Source organism: Mustela nigripes, chromosome 2, assembly GCF_022355385.1.
Source record: "Mustela nigripes isolate SB6536 chromosome 2, MUSNIG.SB6536, whole genome shotgun sequence".
Taxonomy (NCBI): domain Eukaryota; kingdom Metazoa; phylum Chordata; class Mammalia; order Carnivora; family Mustelidae; genus Mustela; species Mustela nigripes.
The window spans coordinates 143,903,985-143,927,271 of NC_081558.1; the positions used below are offsets into that span (position 1 = coordinate 143,903,985).

Sequence of the window (23,287 nt, forward strand, 5' to 3'; positions counted from 1 at the left end):
AAAATCTTAAAAAAAAAAGTAAAATTAAGAAAAGTATATGCAATTATAATGTCAACAAAAATATTAAAAGGCAGCACTACATCTTTCCCTTTGTAGGAGTATAAAAGTTAAAAGCAGAACAAGAGAAAGAGGTGAGCTATAGTGTTAGTATCTAAAATTGTAAATTAACTAATTAACTGCAGTAACAGCAAGCAGTTAACATTTGTTGAGCCATGGCACTCAAAACTGTGTGTCAGACACTATGCTCTTTCAATGTTCTAATTCAGTTAATCCATGGAATAACCCAAGGAAGTAACTACTGTTACTATCCTTATTTTGAAGATGAGGAAATGAAGTCTCAAAAAGGTTGGGTAACTTGCCCAAGGTTACATTCACAGCAGGCATGCAATCCCAGGAAGTCTGACTCCAGAACCTATGTTCTGAACCACGATGTTATAGTACCTCCATTAAGATGACAAAACAAAATAAAACCCAACTAGGTGAAAACCAAAATGGGCAACAAAAAGAAGAATGAACATTAATAAAAACGAACAAGCCAAAATGTTAGTCTAAAAGGCGATTAAGGCTGATTCCAATATCTGATATAAATATTTCAAACAAAGATGTCAAAGGAAACTGTCGTAATTTTTACATTCCAGCACAGACCAAAGATTTACACTGATCAGACTTTATTAGCTAACATTTTCCTAATCTGAGACAGATGAATTTATTTATATCAACAACCTTCTATGATTTTAAAAATATCCACTGTTCTTTTCCCTAACTTTTTATCAGATCATTCTGCCAAAATTTACTCATAATTTTCACATACAGAACACATTTAATTCCTTTTTCACAAACAGTTGGAAATTATGCTCTTCTTATACAGTAAAAATATCCTTTAACCACTACTCATGTTATTTTAAGTTCTTTTAACACTATGCTCTGAATATACTGGTCTCATTTCATAAGGGCTCTTTGTAAGAGGATGAATAAGACTGAGTTCTTTCCAATATTAATTATTTGGCTATGGACTAACAGATCCAATAAGAGAAAAGAATAAACAACATGCAGTTCAACTGCATAGAACAGAGCAAATCATTCAAACTATAGGAGGCAGAGACAGAAAAAGTGGCATTTGACTTGGTTCTTAAGTTTTACAATATTTTAATCTGGGGCCAAAACCCAAACATACTACTATAAATGATCTGACCAGTATATCAAGAGATAGCCAGGACTGGATCTTGGAATACCAAGGTTATCAGTGGAAAACCTGTGAAATCTGAAAGAAGTGTGTACTCTATTTAATATATAAATTTTAATTTCTCAGATTTGATAAAGGCACCAGGGTTATATAAAAAGGTTAACATTAAAAGAAACTGAGTAAAGAGTATATGGAAACTCTCTGCACTATTTTTTGCAGCTTTTCTATGTCTAAGTTCATTTCAAAAAAAAATTTTATTAAATTTATTAATTTTTTAATAAACATATAATGTATTTTTATCCCCAGGGATACAGGTCTGTGAATCGCCAGGTTTACACATTTCACAGCACTCACCATAGCACATACCCTCCCCAATGTCCGTAACCTCACCACCCTCTCCCGTACCCCCTCCTCCAGCAACCCTCAGTCCACTTATTTTAAAAAAACATTTTTGATAAATCAAACATATCAACATCAAGAAGGTAACAAAAAGAACTATCACGTTTTAACCTGCTCTTGACAGTGCACTTCTACTAACACACTCTGATATACTGATGTTTCTGGCAAACACACTACAGTTGTTTCAACAAATTTTTGACATATGCTGCTACTAAGCTATTTTTCGCCTTTTTTAAGTACCTATTTTTTAGGACTCAAGGACAAAACATTAGTATTTTAACCATTGCAAGCTTCATGCCATTTGCAAATTTGAGTCATACCTTCCATGTCTTTCTGCACATCACTGAAGAAAGCACTGAATAAGACAGAAATTTGAGGGTTATATACTAATTAAGAGTTAAACCCTTAACTAAATTATAAGAAAAGATTGTTTAAAAAAACACACAAATCTAGATATTACATTTGTGGCATTTTTTAAATCAGTAATCAATTATCTTTCATCTCAAAAGTTGTATCTTCCCTTATGTATACTCTTAGAATTCTCCCAAGTAACTTTTTTGGTTATATATTTTACCAATGAGTTAGATTTTAGATCTTAATATCTGATTTAAGGATGTCACAAAAATACAATAAACCCATAAATAACTGAAAACATTAAATACTTAAAAGTGCTAAGTCAGCAAATACTATTTAGACCAACTATATAATTTTTAAAACATATTATTTCTGAAAAAGTTCAGAAATTATTAAAAACAAAATTAGGCTCATATCAATAGTCTACGAATGTCAAACCTTTAAATAAGGTCCCAGACTATTATATTTATTAATTGCACTGAGATTAAAAACAAAAAAGAAAAGCATAAAAATTTATAAAATGTTAATACACAGTTCTAAAATCACCCACCTTGAGAATTTACCCAAGTAAGAATTTTTGAATGATTTGTTTTAAAAAGATTTTATAATTAGCCTATATCAATTACCTACTAAGATGCTAAAATGAACTACTTCCTAGCCATGACAGAGTAACAGGGACTAGTTTTATCCTCTTGGTTTAAATAACTAGAAAATTAAACAGAGTATGAAACATCAGCTTTCAAAGAATGGATAACAGCACAAAACAGCAACTGCTAAGAAGAAATAAATAAATGCAATAACCCCTGCAAATACCTCAGCTCACTGCCTCAGAACAGGGCAGGAGAACCCAGAGTCTGTTGGTCTCAATAAATTGAGGAGACAGGGTTCAGAGCATGGGGAGGCCAACGCAGCAAAGATTTTCTGTGGCACCATACTGGGGAAAAGGGAGCTACAAAGAAAGAGCTCTAGATACATGCAGAGGTATCCACTCAAGTCCTTGGCTGAGTAGTAATCTGCATTTTTGTGGGAAGGAGCTACCCAAAACTGAGAAAGAAAGGAGTAAACAGAACGATCCCTGGAGCCTACACAGATCTGGGAATTATCAGCCAGAGTGGGAAAACTCTCTAATACAGAATACCAAATAGAGTCCTCAGAAAACTATGGTCTCAGATGGGCCAAATGAGCCCTAAACATTTGAAATTAATGAAAATAAAAACACAACTTATCAAATTTGTGAGACACAACTAACATAGCACTTAGAGGGAAATTTATAGCACGAAATATTTATATTAGAAAAGAGGAAAAGGTCTCAAACCAATGGCCTCAATTTTCACCTAAAGAAACTAGGAGGGGCACCTGGGTGGCTCAGTGGGTTAAAGCCTCTGCCTTTGGCTCAGGTCATGATCTCAGGATCCTGGGATCGAGCCCCATATTGGGCTCTCTGCTCAGCGGGGAGCCTGCTTCCTCCTCTCTCTCTGACTGCCTCTCTCTGTCTCTGTCAAGTAAATAAATAAAACCTTAAAAAAAAAAAAGAAAGAAAAGGAACTAGGAAAAGTGGGGCAAAGCAAACAAAACCCAAAATAAGAGAAATAAGTAATAAATAACGCTATTTTCTTTACCCTAATGCTTCGGATATAAATTACTGTAGACAAGTGGACAGCCTTAAGTTGAATAACTCGCCCAGTGACAGAACCATAATTTGAAGCCTTGTAATGCTGACCCCAAAGCTATGTTCTTCCCATTTTAGCACAGTACTCATAGGGATTAAACCAGCACTAATTTTCAGGTTTCTGTTTTGTCAGCCTAGCACTCTAATAATTTTGGCATTGTGCTAATATAATCATCACTTTTATGGCAAAAGTTCAGATGCACTTATTAAAATTACTAGCAGTCTAGGTTATCTTTTTTCTTCTCCTTCTTATACCTACTATCGTATTATCCCATCTTTCATTGTATTATGTAGAAGTTTTGATATGCGGTTTATAGACAACTGGTTTTTCAACTCATTTGCCGCTGTTGAAATTAACTATCATAACTAAGTTGAAGTCCTAGAACACACAGACAGCTTTATGCTCACAACTGAGGATCACAAATCACAGGCATTATCATCCTGTTTTAGAGTATACTTAATTAAGCTTCAAAGAAGACAACACAGCCAAGATTCAGCTGCTAACTAATGGTGCTGTGAGTCACACTGACTCAAATGTTTCCTTTCTTAAAAACACATTGTCTTTCAAATTTAATATAAACACAAAAAGAAGATGATTTCAGTGAGATCAGTGAAACTAAAGATTACTCTCTAATACTATTTTGTTCCTTAATTAACTTTTCACTTTAATTCCAGCATAATTAACATAGTGCTAATTATAACATAAAATATAAATAATACACATATTATTTATATTATAACATACAGTGTTATATTAGTTTCAGGCACACAATATAGTGATTCAATAATTCTATACATTACTCAGTGCTCATCGTGCTAAGTGTACTCTTTAATCCCCATCACCTATTTCACCCACCCACCCCCTTCCCCGCTGGTAACCATCTGTTTGTTCTCTATAGTTTAGAGTCTGTTTCTTGGTTTGCCTCTCTTTTTCTTCTTTATCTTTGCATGCTTGTTTTGTTGTTTTTTTTTTTTTTTAAGATTTTATTTATCAGAGAGAGAGTGTGCAGAGGGAGGAGCAGAGGGAGAGGAAGTTAATGTCCAGCAGACGCCATGCCGAACACAGAGCCCAACTCCAGTCTCAATCCCATGACCCTAAGATTCATGACCTGAGCCAAAATCAAGAGCCAGATATTCAACCAACTAAGCCACCTAGGTGCTCCTCTTCTATTTGTTTCTTCAATTCCACATTTGAGTGAAATCATATGGTATTTGTCTTTCTCTCATTTATACTTTAAATTAGCATTATACTTTCTAGCTCCATCCTTGTTGCAAATGGCAAATTTCATTCTTTTTCATGGCTTTTTTATTCCATTGTATATATACACCACATCTTCTTTATCCAGTCATCTAGTGCGGACACTTGGTCTGCTCCCATAATTTAGCTATTGTAAATAATGCTACAATAAACATAGGGGTGCATATATCCCTTTGAATAAGTGTTTTTGTATTTGGGGGGCAAACAGCCAGTAGTGCAATTACTGGATCATAGGGTAGTTCTATTTTTATTATTTCTATTATTATGATGATATTTGTGCTAAACAAATACACTTGGTAAGAAAAAAGAGCTCACAACTTAAAGTGAATTATAAGGTGTCAAAAAGGAAATTAATATCATCAAACCAAAGATATTTCTATGTGTGTGTTATATATAAAATATACATATATATTATATATAAAATCAGTCAGTAAAATTTTTACCTTCTTTCAATACATATTCTAATAAACTTACTCAAGAAAAAATTCCTTGGTGGAGAACCTGGGTGGCTCAGCCAGTTGAGCTCAGTCATCATCCCATGAATCCTGGGATCAAGCCCCATGTTGAGGTCCCTGCTTAGTGGGGAACCTCTTGTCTCCTCCTGCCCATCCCCCCACTTGTGCACCCTTTCTAAAATAAATAAATAAATAAATCTTTAAAGATAAATACATCTTTTTTTTTAAAGATTTTATTTTTTTTTTAAGATTTTATTTATTTATTTGACAGAGAGAAATCACAAGTAGATGGAGAGGCAGGCAGAGAGAGAGAGAGGGAAGCAGGCTCTCTGCTGAGCAGGGAGCCCGATGTGGGACTCGATCCCAAGACTCTGAGATCATGACCTGAGCTGAAGGCAGCAGCTTAACCCACTGAGCCACCCAGGCGCCCATTTTTTTAAAGATTTTATTTATTTATTTGACAGATAGAGATCACAAGTAGGCAGAGAGGCAGGCAGAGAGACGGAGAAGCAGGCTCCCCGCTGAGCCGAGAGCCTGATGTGGGACTCGATACCAGGACCCTGGGATCATGACCTGAGCTGAAGGCTTTAACCCACTGAACCACCCAGGCACCCCAAAGATAAATAAATCTTTAAAGAAAAAAAAGATCCCTTGCTTTATTCAAGGATTCATTTTCAGATTCCATTACAGAGCAAATTCTCTTAGCATCTACAGTATTATTATGCCAAAAACTTCAAATAGAATATGTTCACTTTGGAAGAGGAAATTTTAGGGAATAGTGGTTAGGCCAAAATAGTATTAAATAAAAAGTAAGAAATAATCATAAGCTGTTGTGGTTCAAGTTAGGCTCCCCCTGATGCCAAATAACTGTTGACAGTTTTGCATCTCTAATGTGTAAGAGGCACTGATCATTATAAATACTCCTCAACGAGACATATAAGACAAGCTAGTCATCAAGGTGTGAAGGTGACCCCAAGACATTGGTATATCTCCAATATACTTCCTACTTGTCAGGGAGCAAAATAAATCCTAAAGTTGGAATTTTCACCCTCAAGTTTTTTTCTACAGAGCTTCTGAGGGCAAGCAGAAAACAGATGGCATAAATCACCCTAGAAACAGAAAACATCAGGCTACCAGATTCTTAAATATGGTTTTTCATGTTCACTGAAGAACACTAATGAACCCTTGAGCTTGCAAACTTCTCAATATATATATGGTCATTTTGGTTATTTCCTATTTCACAATTTTTTCCCAACAGGTCAACCTGAAACATTAATTGCCATTTTGATTCTTTATTTTATTGATAAACTGGTTCACTGAACAAATTTGTTGAATCCTTACTATAATTCAGGTACAGCCAGAGAGAAAGATTCTGCCTTCAAGAAATTTACATTCTAGGGGCGCCTGGGTGGCTCAGTGGGTTAAAGCCTCTGCCTTCTGCTCAGGTCATGACCCCAGGGTCCTGGGATCAAGCCCCACATCCGGCTCTCTGCTCAGCGGGGAGCATGCTTCCCTTTCTCTCTCTCTCTCTCTGCCTGCCTCTCCGCCTACTTCTGATCTCTGTCAAATAAATAAATAAAATCTTAAAAAAAAAAAAGAAATTTACATTCTATGCCAAACACTATACTACAACAGAAATGAGTATGATAAAGTACTTGTTGCTTGTGAGGACCTCTACTATAACATATTTCTTCCTGATTTTATATTTATCAACTTTTCAATCTGTAAATTCTGGATATATCTCTTATATCTATTCATATTGGTAAAATTGCTCAGACAGGACTGAGAAAATACTCCCACAAAATTGCCATCATTTTGAATACACATACACCCCCAATATTTAATATAAAAACTGAGTAACTACCAACTATAAATCATATAAATAAGTCTTAAATTAGAAGTCCTCTTAATATTTAAATAGTACCTCTATAAAAACAGAGGATATATAAGAATATCCTTATTATCAAAGAGATTACTTCCAAAGTCTAGGAGAAACTGTTCCTTTAAAACAACTGCTCAATTAAGCCAAGAATGGTAGTTATTAAGTTGATGAGAAATTTATCCTAAGGAGAGCTAAAGTAAGAAAAAAGTTTGTGGCATCTGAGCCACAACCCACTTCCCCGACACTATTAGGTCAGTAATATGGAAGCTCCACTCTGTACTGCCAGGGCAAAGACCACAGGGCTCCTTCTCCCCTGAGTTCCCAGCTAAGGAATATGGTATCTCAGCAGGAAGGGAAGGTCACCATTTATTATCCTCTCCAGCTCCAAACTGCAAAGGCTAAATTCCTGGTGAATGTGGCAAAGTATACAAAACCAAGAACACTGGGGCCCTGGTCACCTTCACCTTAGCTCACCTTCAGGACAAAGGATCCATGCTGAGAGGGGCAAAGAGATCAGAGACAACTATCCCCAACCAGCACAGAGCTTAGCGGGGGATCACCGAAAAATGAAAATGTGACTTGTGCTAGGCAATCATTCAGGAGATACATAGATATTAGTAGTAAAGAAACAAACACAGGAAACAGTAAATACACAGTCATTTCTTAGATTAGAAAGAAAGCCAGTGAGGCTGATGAATTCTGAATGGAGCCAATTCCCGATCAGTGGCTCAGAAAGTTGGCCCAGTAAAAGAGGCAGTTGGTGAGAAAAAGGACCTCCAAAACTCTTCCTAAAGAAATTGACTTTATTTGAAACAGAGTGTGGGAGGGCACACCTGGGTGGCTCAGTAGGTTAAACATCTACTTTCAGCTCAGGTCATGATCTCAGGGTCCTGGGATTGAAGCCGGCATTGGGCTCTCTGCTCAGCAGGGAGTCTGCTTCCCTCTCTCTCTGCTTGCTGCTCTGCCTACTTGTGATCTCCCTCTGTCAAATAAATAAAATCTTTTAGACTTTCTTTTCTTTGTAAGGCAGGATGATATTCTTATGCATATACCACATTTTGTTTATCCACTCATCTATTGATGGATACTTCGGTTGTTTCTACTTTCTGGCTATTGTGAATAATGCTGTTATGAACATGGGTGTACAAATATCTGTTCAAGTTCTTGCTTTCATTTCTTTTGAGTATTCACCCAGAAGTAGGATTGCTAAACCATATGGTAATTCTATATTTAATTTTTTGATGAATTGTCATACTGTTTTTCACAGTGGTTCTTCCATTTTAAGTTCCCACGAGCTATGCACAAGAGTTCCAATTTCTTCACATCCTTGGCCACATTTATTATTTTCCTTTTGATTATAGTCATCCTAACATAACACAATACAGTTTTGATTTACATTTCCCTCTAAGTATTAATGATGCTCAGTATCTTTTCATGAGCTTGTTGGCCATTGTTTATCTTCTTTGGAGAAATGTTTATCCAAGTCCTGGGTGCATTTTAAAATCAGGTTAACTTATTTTTATTGAGTTCTAGGAGTTCCTTATGTATTCTGGATATCAGACATATGATTGAAAAATATTTTCCCTCATTCCATGGGCTGTCTTTAGGGTCTTTTGCCCTTTAATGCAAAAAGGTTTTAATTTTGATGAAGTCCAATCATCTATTTTTTTCTTTTGTTGCCTGTGCTTTTAATGCCCAAGAAAACATTGCCAAATCCAATGTTATAAAGCTTTTCCCTTATGTTTTCATATAAGAGTTTTACATATTAGCTATTACATTCAGGTCTTTGACTCAAATGTAAGGTCTTTGAGTTAATCTTTTATATGGCAATTTTATTCTTTTGCATGTGGATATCCAGTTTTCCCAGTACATCAGTCAAAAGAATTATCCTTTCTTTGAATGGTCTTGGTAGCCTTGTCAAAATCATTTGACTTGTATGTGTTTATTTCTGAGCTATGCTATTTTATTGGTCTTTGAGTCCGTGTTTATGTCAGCATCATACTATTTTGGTTACTGTAGTTTTGTACTGTTTTAATTATTTTATTTTTGAAAGAGAGAGCAAGCATGCAGGGGGTAGGGAGGGGCAGAGGGAGAGGGAGAGAGAGATTGAATCTTAAGCTGTGTGTGCAGCCCAGCGTGCAGGGCTCAGTATCACAGCCCTGAGATCATAATCTGAACTGAAATCAAGAGTCAGATTCTTTAACCAACTCAGCCTCCCAGGCTCCCTGCTTTGTAGTAAGTTTTAAATTCAGGAAGTACGAGAGTTTTGACTTTGCTCTTTTTCAATATTATTTTGACTATTAGAGATCCCTTGAGATTCCATATAGATAATAGGATGGATTTTTCTAGTTCTGCAAAACCATCATTGGGATTTTGATAGGGATTGTATCAAATTTATAGATTGCTTTGGGCAGTACTGACATCTTAACTATATTGTCTATCAATCCATGATAGGATTGACATCCTTAGGATGTTTGTGTCTTTTAATTTCAGCAACGTTTGGAAGTTTACTTTTTTTTAGTTTGTTGGGTGTTTTTATCATGAAAGGGTGTTGGATTTTGTCAAACGTGTTTTCTACACGAATTGAGATGATTGTAAGATTTTTTCCTCCCTACATTCTGTTAATGTATATTGTTTGCTTTTTTATATATATATACAATTACATATATTTGCATATATATGTGTGCATATGTATGTATGTATATGTAGACACAGTTGTGTGTGTGTGTATATATATATACATAATAAACAACTATGTGTACACACACACACACAAAACACAATTATATTACACTGAACCATACTCCCATTCCTAACACTCCAATTTTTAAGGTTGCTACCCAAGGGACCAGCCCCCAAACTGCCTATCTCTGAAAGCCAGCAGGGCATGTGTCCATGAGTCCCACACACCATAACAAAACCAGATGCACGCCGCCTGGCTCTCATCTAGGACTCTACAGTACAGAAGGAGCAAGCAAACACCCATCTCCCAGTCATTCTCTGGAAAAGAATTGACTGTATACTGTACAAGAGGGTCCAACTTTTCATTCTGGCTCACTCCAACAATTAAACCAAGTCTCTAGCTTCTCTCTAGAAGAAGTGTGTCCACACATCTAACATCCCAATTTTTATGGCTGCCACATAAGGCTTAGCATTTACAAATCCTATAGGACCATATTCAACAAAAAAGCAGTTTTTAACAGGTATGGAAACAATCACTATCCACTATTTCCCCCCAGGGCTTAGCACAGAGGATGCAAGCAAAAATACCCATCCCTGTCTTTCTCTAGAAGAGCTGTGACTGTATACTTTTCTAGCTGATGCTTGAGGTTCTGCCTTGTAATCAGCCTCCATGTGGGAACTAAGATCCCCCTAGAAGCCTAAAAGATCTGGTGGGCACATCCTCTGCTGTCCACTGTCAGCTCACTTGAACAGTAAAACCAGCCTCCAGCTTCTCCCTGAAAGGACCTTGTCCACACAACTAGCACTCCAACTGTCACCCCAGCGACTAACTTCCAAATCACCTAACTCTGGGATCTGGGATACCACAGGGCTTAGTATCTCGTGAGTATCCTGGAACATACAAAACAATGACGACTCTAACTTGGAAACACAAGCATATCCAGTGACTACTCTCTCTAGCTCACCAGGTTAAGTAACCAGAAACACCCACCTTGACAGGAACAGGAACTAAACTGCATATATAATATCCTGATTTCCCAGCTGCTGCCTTCAAGTTGAATTTCCAATTAGCATGCACTGGAGAGCCATATTAAAGTAAGTAGATGGCAATAACTGGCAACTCAAATCCACAAGAATAGAGAACCAGAAATAATAAGTAAGAATGCTAACATAAAACATTACAAATATATACTTATTCTCCTTTCTTTTCTCAAGCTCATTAGTACATATGAAATTATATGAAGCAATAGTTAAAACAATGTATCATTGAGCTTATAACATATAATATACATAAAAGTAATATAAAAGAGAAAAAAATAGAGCTATATTGTAATCATGTTTCTATATCTTACTGAAACTGTCCTAGTATTCATCTGAAGTAGATTCTAATCATTAAAGATGTATATGGTAAGCCCTAGCAACCACCAAAAGAATAATGCAAAATAATATAGTGGGGAAAAAATCAATAATGAATTAAAATGATACACTAGAAAATATTAACTTACTGCAAAGGAAAGCAATAAAAGAAAAAATAGACATGAAACACAGAAAACAGAAAATAAAATGGCTCCAACATCAAGAATAACATTCATGTGAATGAATTAAATAATTTATTCAAAATTATTGTCAAAATGGATTTTTTTTAATTTTTTTTAAATATTTCATTTATTTATTTGATAGACAGAGATCACATGTATGCAGAGAAGCAAGCAGAGAGAAATGAAGAGAAGCAGGCTCCCTGCTGAGCAGAGAGCCCGATGCGGGGCTTGATCCCAGGACCCTGGGATCATGACCTGAGCTGAAGGCAAAGGCTTTAACCCACTGAACCACCCAGGTGCCCCTCAAAATGGATTTTAAAACTGAAGTTCCAACTGTGTGCCATATACGGAAACACAAATTATAAAGGGTTTAAATGTAAAAGGATGAAAAAGATAAATAAACAGCTACCATATGAAAACTGGAATGATTATACTAATACAAACAAAATAAGTTTTAAATTAAAAATACATTATGAGAAATATACAAGAACATTTTGTAATGATATAAAGGTCAATACACCAGAAAGATATAACTACTATAAACATACAGGCACCAAACAACAGAGTCCCGCATTACATAGTAAAAAAAAAAAACTAACAAAATTGAAAAGGGAAACAGGTAATTCAACAATTATATTGGAGACTTCAATATCTTACTCTCAATACACAGAACTTGTAAGATCAATCAGGAAACAGAAGACCTGAACAACACTATAAGACCACTAAAGCTAAAAGACATCTATTGAACATCTCATCCAACAACAAAGTATACATTCTTCTCAATTGCACGGGGAACATTTTCCAACACAGATCATATGTGAGACCATAAAACAATGCTCAATAACTTTTAAGTACTGCATCATCCAAAGTACATTCTATGACCACACTGAAGTAAAATTGGAAATCAAAATTTGAAGAAACTCAGAAATAAGTACAAAATAAACAACACATTCCTAAATAAGCAATAATCAAATAATTCACAAAAGAAATTACAAAAATTATTTTGAAAATGAAAAAAGAGAAACAACATATCATAACTAAGGGGAAACAGTTAAAACAATGCTTAACAGAAATTTATGCCTATGTTAAAAAGAAGAAAAATGTCAAATCAATAACCTTTTCACTTTAAGACACTTGAAAAAGAAGAGCAAACTAATCCTAAAGCAAATCCTGCTCTTGGGGGACCAGGGTGGCTCAGGCAGTTAAGCAACCAGCTCTTGATTCCATTTCAGATCATAATCTCAGGGTCCTGGGATCAAGTTCCACATCTGGCTCTGTGCTCATCGTGAAGACTATCTCCCTCTCCCTCTGCCCTTCCCCCCGCTTACACACACACACACTCTCTGTCTATATGTCTGTCTCTCTCTCATGAATAAATAAATTTAAAAAAAAAAAGGCTGGGGATATCTGGGTAGTACAATCTGTTAAGTGACTGACTCTTCGTTTTGGCTCAGGTCATAATCTCATGGTTCATGAGATCAAGCCCCACACTCACTCTCTCCCTCTGGATCCTCCCCCACTCTCACATATACTCTCTAAATAAATAGATCTAAAAAAAAAAAAAAAAGTCTGCTCTTGACAATTCTATTAAGAAATATCCTAAATGGGATTATTTAAGAATATCTGATAAAAGTATTTGCCTTTTCCTAACTATTTTAGACATTCATTGCTTCATGTCAAAGAAACATTTCAAATTTCAAAATAAAAAAATATTCTTCAACTAAAAAAAAAATGTCCTGCAGTGCTAGCCAGGCGATTAAGCAAAAAAAAAAAGAAGAAGAAGAAGAAGAAGAAGGTAAAAAGGGAAAAGAAAGGAAGGAAAAAAGAGGAAAGATAAAAAACATTCAAATGGAAAGGAAGAAGTAATACTGTCTCTATTTGATCTGCAGAGGACATGAGTTTATACAGCTGACCCTTGAACAACACGGGCTTGAACTGCACAGGCCCACTTACACATGAATTTTTTTTTGGATACAGTATGGTACTATAAACATATTTTCCCTTCCTTAGAATTTTTCCTAATAACATTTTCTATTCCTTATCTTACTTTAATGTGTATTATGTTAAATATTTACTGCATATATTTTTATGTATATGTATGTATATGTATGTGTATGTATGTTCATGTATATGTGTGTATGTATATTTTATGTATATGTATGTATACATATGTATATGAATGTAATGCATATAACATACAAAACATGTGTTGATAAACTGTTTATATCACTGAGGCTTTTTGGGTCAACAGTATCAGTAATTAAGTTTTTGGAGAGTCAAAAGTTATACATAGTTTTTTGACCATGTGGGGGCCAATGCCTCTAAACGCACATTGTTCAAAGGTCAATTGTATACAGAAAACCCTAAGGAACCCACTAAAAAAAATTAGAATAAAAAAGTTCAGCAAAATTGCATGATATAAGATTAATGTACAAAAATCAACTATTTCTATAATGCTTCCAATGAGCTATCTGACTAGCAAACTGGGAAAACAATACAATCTTTTGATACAATAGTATCAAAAGCAGGAATAAGTTTCATAAAAGTGTAAGACTTGTACAGTAAAGGCTACGACACTTTGTTAAAAGAAATTAAAGAACTCCTAAATAAATGGAAAGATGGTCTATTTTCATAGATAAGAAGATTTAATAGTGTAAAGAGGGTAATACTCCCTAAATTAATTTACAATTTTGATGCAATCTATATAAAACCCTAGCTGGATTTTTTTGTTTACTTTTATTTTTATTTTTATTTTTTTTTTGCAGAAATCAACAAGGTGATCCTAAAGTTTAAATGGAAATCCAAGGTATCCAAAACAGCCAAAATAATCTAGAAGAGAAAAACAAAATTGGAGGACACACACTTCCATTTTTACAAGTTACTATACAGCTATAGTAATCCAAACAGTATGGTGCTGGTGTACAGATAAATCAATGGAGCAGAATAATAAATTCTAGAAATAAACTTTCATATTTATGGTTGACTTTTTTTTTTTTTTTTAAACAACGGTGCCATGACAACATAGTGAAGAAAGAATAGCTTTTCAGCAACTGGTTGTGAGAAAACTGGATTATCCATAGGCAAAAGAATTGTATTGAACCTCTACCTCACATTAAATAGAAAAATTAACTCAAAATAAAGACCTAAATCTGAGAACTAAATCAAAATAATCCTAGAACACATAAATTTTCATGACTGTGGATTAGGCATTGATTTCTTATATATGATACAGAAAGCATAAACAAAAGGAGAAACTATAGATTAACTGGACTTAATCAAAATTAAAACCTTTTGCACTTCACAGAGCATCATCCAAAAAATGAAAAGAAAAGGCCAAGAATGGGAAGAAGTATTTACAAATCATATATCTGACAAGGGGCTTTTATCCAAATACATAAAGAAATCTTATAACTCAATAATAAAAATTCATAGACTCTAATTTTAAAATGACCAAAGGCGGAGTTAAGATGGCAGAGGAGTAGGAGGACCCTGAGCTTGTCTCATCCCTGGAACACAGATAGTTACCAATTATTCTGAACGCCCAAAAAGTCAAATGGAGTTCTAAGAGAACAAAAACTCCAACTCCTCAAGCAGAAAAGCAGCCACCTTTTGGAAGGTAGGAGGGGTGGAAGTTCGCTTGGAGAAGACAGTTATAGATGCCGCAACAAGGAAGGAGCCTGCTTACTAAAGCTATCACAGAGTATTAGGAAGGGCAGAGTGCAAAAATCTAAACTTTTAAGTTTGTTATTGTGGGGGACATGCCTGGAGTAAAGGTGCTCAGATGACAAAGAGGGGCAGAATCGAGGAGTGACAAGGTGGTCTGAGGATCCCTGGTTTGCAGGAAGGGGCACCAAGTTGCCGCACTGTTCCAGTAATCGGAGCCAGGAAGCCGGCGGAGAGCAGCAGATCCTGGTGAGGGCTTTTTGCCATAAACCACATACCGCCGCTGGTCATGCAACTACCTTCCTGGGACCGACTACAAGCACAAGACCCTGCCCTGGAGGAACAGGGAAGGTCTGCCCCTCCGGCATCTGTGAAATTTGCAGTTTTGAAACTTACTCACATACCTGAGCTAAAAAAGGTTGCACTAGGGCAGGGTAAATACAGGGTTCAGATGGAAAGTGGGAGAAATAATGATTGCTTTCCTGTGAGGGTTCACTAAAGAGTAGGGGCAAATGTTCAGCTCCCTTGTTAGAGAGCTGGACACAGCCATTTTCATCCTGCGCATGAGAACTAAAAGTCATCAGGGAGCAAAACAGCCCCACCTAGTGGAGGCCAAGCCACATACACCAAACCCCGCCCACCTGAGCACTGGAGATGCATTTGCTCTGAAATAAGACAGCCTGAGAATCAGTGTGGCAGACCTCTCCCCCAGAAGACCAGCACAAACAACTAGCATACACCAAGTTTATTAAGCACTGAGTACTGCAAAGCTCAGCTCTAGGGGAAATAGAATCAAGTTCCTTTTTTACTTTTATTCTTTATTTTTTATTTTTATTATTGTTTCACTGTTCTTCTATTTTCCAATTCCTTTAACTTTTTTAAATTTTTATATATATAATTTTCAGATATATTTTTTATTTTTGTCTACTTTCATTTTATTTTATTTTTTATTTTGTGATCTAGATTCTTTTAACAAGCAGACCAAAACACACCCAGGATTTAGGGGAGGTTTTTGGTTATCTTGTTTTATATTTTTGTTTTTCTTTTTTTTTTTCTTTGTTTTGTGCTTTGTTTTTGTTTGTTGTTCTTTTTTCTCTTTCTTCATTTCTTTTCTGGACAAAACAACAGACTGAGAAATTCACTCCAAAGGAAAGAACATGAGGTAGAACTCAAGTCCAGGGATTTAATCAATACAGATATAGGTAAGATGTCTGAACCAGAATTTAAAACAACATTTATAAGAATATTAGCTGGGCTTGAAAAAGCATAGAAGACACTAGCTAATCCCTACTACAAGCACTAAAATCTAGTCAGGCCAAAATTAAAAATACTATAACCAAGATGCTAAAACAAATGGAGACCACAAAAAGGAGGATGGATGAAAGAGAGGCGCAAATCAGTGATACAGAAGATAAAACTACAGAAAATAATGAAGCTAAAAAGAAGAGGAAAAGAAAAGTAATGGACTGTGAAGGCAGACTTCAAGAACTCAGTGACTTAGTAAAATGTAATAACACGCAAATCATATGAGTCTCTGAAGATAAAGACAGAGATAAAGGGGCAGAAGATTTATTTGGACAAATTATAGCTGAAAACTTCCCTAATCTGGGGAAGGACACAGACATCAAATCCAAGAAGCACAGAGAACTCCAGTTAAATTCAACAAAAGCCAGCCATGGCAAAGGCATAGCATAGTCAAATTCACAGAATAACCAGGAAGGAAAGAATCCTGAAAGCAGCAAGGAGAAAAGGTACTTAACCTACAAGGGAAGACAGATCAGGTCTGCAGCAGATCTGTCCACAGAGAATTGGCAGGTCAGAAAGGAGTGGAAAAAAATGTTCAACATGATGAATGGGAGAAACATGCAGCCAAGAATTTTTTTTTTTTTAAGATTTTTTTTTTCTTTGAGAGAGAGAGCATGAGAAGTGGGAGGATCAGAAGGAGAAGCAGACTCGCTGAAGAGCAGGGAGCCTGATGCAGGACTTGATCCTGGGACTCCAGGATCATGACCTGAGCCAAAGGCAGTTGCTTAACCAAGTGAATGAGCCATCCAGGAGCCTCCCCCTGCCCTTTTTTTCCTCAGCCAAAAATTCTTTATCCAGCAAGGCAGTAATTCAGAACAGAAGGAGAGATAAAGAGTTTTCTGGACAAACAAAAACAAAAGGAGTTTGTGACCACTAAACCAGCCCTGCAAGACAGTTTAAGGGAAATTCTTCAAGGGGAGAAAAAAAAGACTAAAAGCAACAAAGACTAGAAAGGGCCAGAGAAAAATCACCAGAAACACTAACTCTAGGTACACAATGGCCCTAAACCCATCTCTCTCAATAATCACTCTGAATATAAATGGACTAAATGCTTCTATCAAAAGACAAAGGGTATCAGAATGGATAAAAAATAAGATCCATCTATACACTGTGCTGCCTACAAGAGATTCATTTTAGACCTAAACACAGAAGATGCTGCATATTGAAAGTGAGGGGATGAAAAACTACCTATCATGATAACAGATGTCAAAAGAAAGCCAGAGTAGCCATACTTGTAATAGACAAGCAAGATTTTAAAACAAAGATTATAACAAGAGACAAAGAAGGGCAATATATCATAATTAAGGGATCTATCCATCAAGAAGATCTAACAATTGGGCACCTGGGTGGCTCAGTTGGTTAAGCATCTGCCTTTGGCTCAGGTCATGATCTCAGGGTCCTGGGATGAAGCCCCACATCGGGCTCCCTGCTCAGCCAGGAGTTTCCTTCTGCCCCTCCCCACTGCTCATGCATGCCTGCTAATAAAGAAAATCTTTTTTAGAAAAATTTTTAAAAAATTATTTATTTATTTTTTAGAGATTTTATTTATTTATTTGACAGGCAGAGAGGCAGGCAGAGAGAGGGGGGAAAGCAGGCTCCCGCCAAGCACAGAGCCTGATGTGGGGCTCAATCCCAGAACCCTGGGATCACCACCCGAGCCGAAGGCAGAGGCTCCAACCCACTGAGCCACCCAGGTGCCCCAAGAAAAATTAAAAAATTTTTAAAAGAAGATCTAATAATTTTAAGTATCTATCCCTGAAATAGGGATATATAGCACCAAGATATATAAATCAATTTATATCACTTGGTGATAGCACCAAGATATATAAATCAATTAATAACAAACATAAGGAAACTCATTGATGATAATACCATAATAGCAGAGGACTTTAACACTCCACTTATAGCAATGGACAGATCATCTAAGCAGGAAATCCACAAGGATGTCTTCTTACCATTACTATTTAACATAGTATTGGTAGTCTTAGCCTCAGCAGAGAACAAAAAGAAATAAAAGACATCCAAATTGGCAAAGAAGAAGTCAAACTTTCATTATTTTGCAGACAACATGATACTCTATGTAGAAAACCCAAAAGACTCCCCCCAAAAATTGCTAAAACTCATACATGAATTCAGCAGTCACAGAATATAAAATCAATGTGCAGAAACCTGTTGCATTTCTATACAACAATAATGAAACTGCAGAAAAATAAATCAAGGAATTGATCCCATTTGTGATTGTATCAAAAATAGTAAGATACCTAGGACTAAATATAATGAAAGAAGTGAAAGATCTACACTCTGTAAACTGTAGATCTACACTCTGTAAACACTTATGAAAGAAATTAAAGAGGACACAAAGAAATGGAAAAGCATTCCATGCTCATGGGCTGGAAGAACAAATATTATTAAAATGCCTATACTACCCAAAGCAATCCACACATTTTATGCAATCCCCATCAAAATACCACTAGCATTTTTCACAGAGCTAGAACAAACAATCCTAAAATTTGTACAGAACCACAAAATCATTTGACCTGAATAGTCAAAGCAATTCTGAAAAAGAAAAACAAAACTGGAAGCACCACAATTCCAGAACACAAGCTATATTACAAAGTTGTAGTGATAAAGACAGTATGGAACTGGCACAAAACAAGCACATAGATCAATGGAAAAGAATAAAAAACCCACAAATGGACCCACAATTATATGGTCAACCAATCTTTGACAAATCAGGAAAGATTATCCAATGAAAAAAAAGTCTCTTCAACAAATGGTGTTGGGAAAACTGGACAGCAACATGCAAAAAAATGAAACCGGACCACTTTCGTAAACCATATACACACAAAAAAATGAATCCAAACGAATGAAAGATCTGAATGTGAGACAGAAAACCATCAAATTCTCAGAGGAGAACACAGGCAGTATTCCCTCTGACTTCAGTCATAGCAACTTCTTACTAGATACATCTCCTGAAGCATGAGAAATAAAAGCAAAAATGAACTACTGGGATTTCATAAAGATAAAAAGTTTCTTCATAGCAAAGAAAATCAACAAAACTAAAAGACAGCCTAAGGAATGGGAGAAGATATTTGTAAACAACATATCTGATAAAGGGTCAGTATCCAAAATCTATATAGAACTTACCAAACTCAAAACCCCAAAACAAAACAAATAGCCCAGTTAAAAAATAGGCAGAAGATATGGGTGCCTGGGTGGTTCAGTGGGTTAGGCCTTTGCCTTTGGCTCAAGTCATGATCTCAGAGTCCTGGGATCAAGTCCCACATTGGGCCTTGACACACTCTCTCTGTGTGTCAAATAAATAAATTAAAAAATAAAAATAAAAGAAATGGGCAGAAGACATGATTAGACGCTTTCAAAAAAAAAAAAAATCCAGATAGCCAACAAAACACATGAAAAGATGCTCAACATCACTCATCATTAGGGAAACACAAATCGAAACCACAATGAGAGGCTAGCTACCTCATCACTGTCAGGATGGCTAAAATTAACAGGTCAGGAAATAAGAGATGTTGGTGAGGATGCAAAGGAGAACCCTCTTACACTGTTGATGGGAATGGGAACTGGTGCAGCAACTCTGGAGAACAGTATCCTCAAAATGTTAATTTAGAACTACTCTATGATCCAGCAATTGTGCTACTATGTATTTACCCAAAGGATACAAAAATACAGAATCCAAGGGATACATGCAACCCGATCTATAGAAGCATTACCAACAATAGCCAAACCATGGAGAGAAACCAAATGTACACCAACTGATGAATGGATAAAGAAGATGTGGTATAAATCTACAATGGAATATTACTCAGTCATAAAAAAGAATGAGATCTTGCCATTTGCAATGACGTGGATAGAGCTATAGAGTATTACACTAAGTGAAATAAGTCAGTCAGAGAAAGACAAATTCTACATGATCTCTCTCATATGTAAAATTTAAGAAAGAAAAGAGATGAACATATGGGAAGGGGGAAAAAAGGACAGAGGGAAACTAGCCATAAGAGACTCTTACCAATAGAGAATAAACATGGAGGTTTATTCTCCTCCTTAATGGAAGGAGGTAGGTGAGAGATGGGCTAGATGAGTGAAGGGTATTAAGGAGGCCACTTGTTATGATGAACACTGGGTGTTGTATATGACAAATCACTGAATTCTACTCCAGAAACCAATATGCACCATATGTTAGCCATCTAAAATAATAAAGAGATAGACAAGTAGATAGATAAGACCTGAGAGACATTTCTTCAAAGAAAATATATGACTGGCCAATAAGCACATGAAAAGATGCTCAACATCACTAATGATTAGGGAAATTCAAATCAAAACCACGAGGAGATAGCACTTCACACCCAAAAGAATGTCTATTAAAAAGAAAAAAAAAAAGATTAAGATCAAGTTTTGATAAAGAAATGGAGAACTTGGAAACTCCACACACTGCTGGTGGGAGCTGAAAATGGTGCACCCACTTTGGAGCAATCTGGGGTTTCCTTATAAGGTTAAAGAGTTACCATACAACCCAACAATTCTACCCTTAAGTAAATATTCAAGAAAGAAAAAGGGGGCACTTGGGCAGCTCAGTTGGTTCACCATCCAACTCTTGATTTTTGGCTCAGGTCATGGTCTCAGGGTCATGGGATCAAGCCCCACAACAGGCTCCACACTTAGCAGGGTATCTGCTTCTCTCCTTCTACCTCTGCCTCTCTCCCCACATGTACTTGATCTCTCTAAAAATGGGTGGATCCTTAAAGACAGAAATGAAAACACAGACACAGAAACGTGTACACTGATGTTCATAGCAGAATTATCCATAATATCCAAAAAGTAAAAATTGCCCAAATGTCCATCAACTGATATAGAGATAAACAAAATCTGGTATACCCATACAAAAGATTAGCTGCCATAAAAAGGAACAAAATACTGATATATGTTGTAAAAAAGATGAACCTTGAAGAAGTGCTAAGTGAAAGAAGACAGAAACAAAAGGCTACATATTATATGATCCGATTTATAAATGATTAATTGCCTAGAGTTGGAACTGGAGGGGTTGGGGAGAATTGCAGAATGACTGCTAATGGGCATGGGGTTTCTTTTGGGGGTTCTAAAATTGTGATGATAACTGCATAACTCTAAATATACTAAAAGCCACTGAAACACCTTAAATAAGTGAACTGCATGGCGTGTGAATTATATCTCAACAAAGTTGTTATTAACAGAACATGGGGTGCTGGATGGCCTTAGTCAAAGGCGACCTTTGATTTCAGGGTCATGAGATTGAGCCCCTCAATGGGTGTAGAGATTACTTAAAAATACAGTAAACTCAAGGGGCACCTGGATGGCTCAGTGGCTTGAGCCTCTGCCTTCAGCTCAGGTCATGATCTCAGGGTCCTGGGATCGAGCCCCACATCAAGCTCTCTGCTTGGCAGGGAGCCTTCTTCCCCCCTCTCTCTGCCTGCCTCTCTGCCTACTTGTGATCTCTCTCTCTCTGTCAAATAAGTAAATAAAATCTTAAAAAAAAAATACAGTAAACTTAAAAAAAAACGAGGACATGAGGCTGGTCAATGAATTAGATGATTTTTTAGTATAACTTCAGGTTGTATCTTAAATATTCCTGTTCTTACTATTAATGTTGTTCAATTCTTACCCAAAAAAGTATTACCTGTTGAATATATATGTATTACCTCATACGAGTCATCTAGAAACATATGTTTCAGGAATGCTCTTGAAGGGGATAGCCTCTTCGTACAGGCTCCAGTCCACTGTAACTAGTATTATTTTTGCAGACAAGAAAACGTGGTTTTATCCTATGGAGATTCTTCTGGATTTGTCTTTTTCTCTTTTGTTTCCTAGATCACATTGTGTAACACGGAAATATACTCCGAAAGCCCATCTGATCACCTCTTGGTTTTAGAATACTGGCTGTCCCATGTAAATATAATTTAACTTGTTAAATATTTACTATACCTTTCTTTATATAATCAAAATCAGATTAACTTGGTTGCAAATAGAATTTCACATTTATATGTAAATTAACAAATACCTTCTTCCTAAGTGTACTATTTCAAACTAATCTGTAGACATAATAGCCTACTAATGATCTTATCATTAAAAGGGGGGGGCAGTAAATCATGGTGTCCAGGATAAAGCATGGAAAAGAGATCAGGAATTCCCTTTTAACTCAAACTGATGTTGAAAGAGTTATAGAGATATTCTAACAGGTCTGGTTGACAATCCTTTGCTTTTTCTATTAATAAGTCTAATTCCTGAAAACAACATAGTTGTTAAAAATTTAAAGATTACTGCCCTGAATTTCAACACAAAAGTAGTTGTTTGTCAGGGTTTTGACTTTCTATCAAGCTATACGAAGAAAGGACAACTGTCACGTGTTTCCCATTCAGCACACACAGATAATACTTCACTTCATAGATCCTATCTTGACAATTTAAAAAACAAAATGACTGCCTTTTGGTGGACAATGCCTTTTAGTAATATGTTACACACCACACGACCATCATAACCACACCACTGTCTTAAGAAAAAAAATCCAGTCAAACACTGTCACTTTAAACACTAAACCAACAAGTAAAAAATCAAAAGCTCAATAGACTATGGTATACTTGTAGGATTTGCTACATCCAACAAGATAGAATTCCTTTTGCTCTTAGAGAAACTAAGTGATTGAGCTTACATTAGAAATACTTACCCTCTAAGATTACCTTCTAAACTGACAAATCAACACAAGTCAGTAAGGAATATTTATTCATATTTTATATTCTGTAGTACTTGACAGATAACATAAGAGCTTTAAACATGTTAAGCAATTACAAAACTCCTAACAAAATCTTGGATAGCAAAAGAATTCAGAAACAAATAGAGAAAGTAAA

The 23,287-nt window shown here is 36.0% G+C and overlaps 1 protein-coding gene across 6 annotated transcripts in view; it reads right to left on the reverse strand.

Moving 5' to 3' along the window:
* Window positions 1–23,287, reverse strand: part of RNF13 (ring finger protein 13) — a 204,884-nt gene that overhangs the window by 93,398 nt on the left and 88,199 nt on the right. Inside the window, exon 1 of one of the 6 annotated variants that reach the window (XM_059391748.1) lies at window positions 1,903–1,933. The exons of the other annotated variants lie outside the window; for them this stretch is intronic. Within the exon in view, the coding sequence (XP_059247731.1) occupies window positions 1,903–1,923 (21 nt within the window). The 5' untranslated portion in view covers window positions 1,924–1,933. Of the gene's footprint in view, window positions 1–1,902; window positions 1,934–23,287 lie in introns of those variants that run through there. 6 annotated transcript variants of the gene reach the window in all.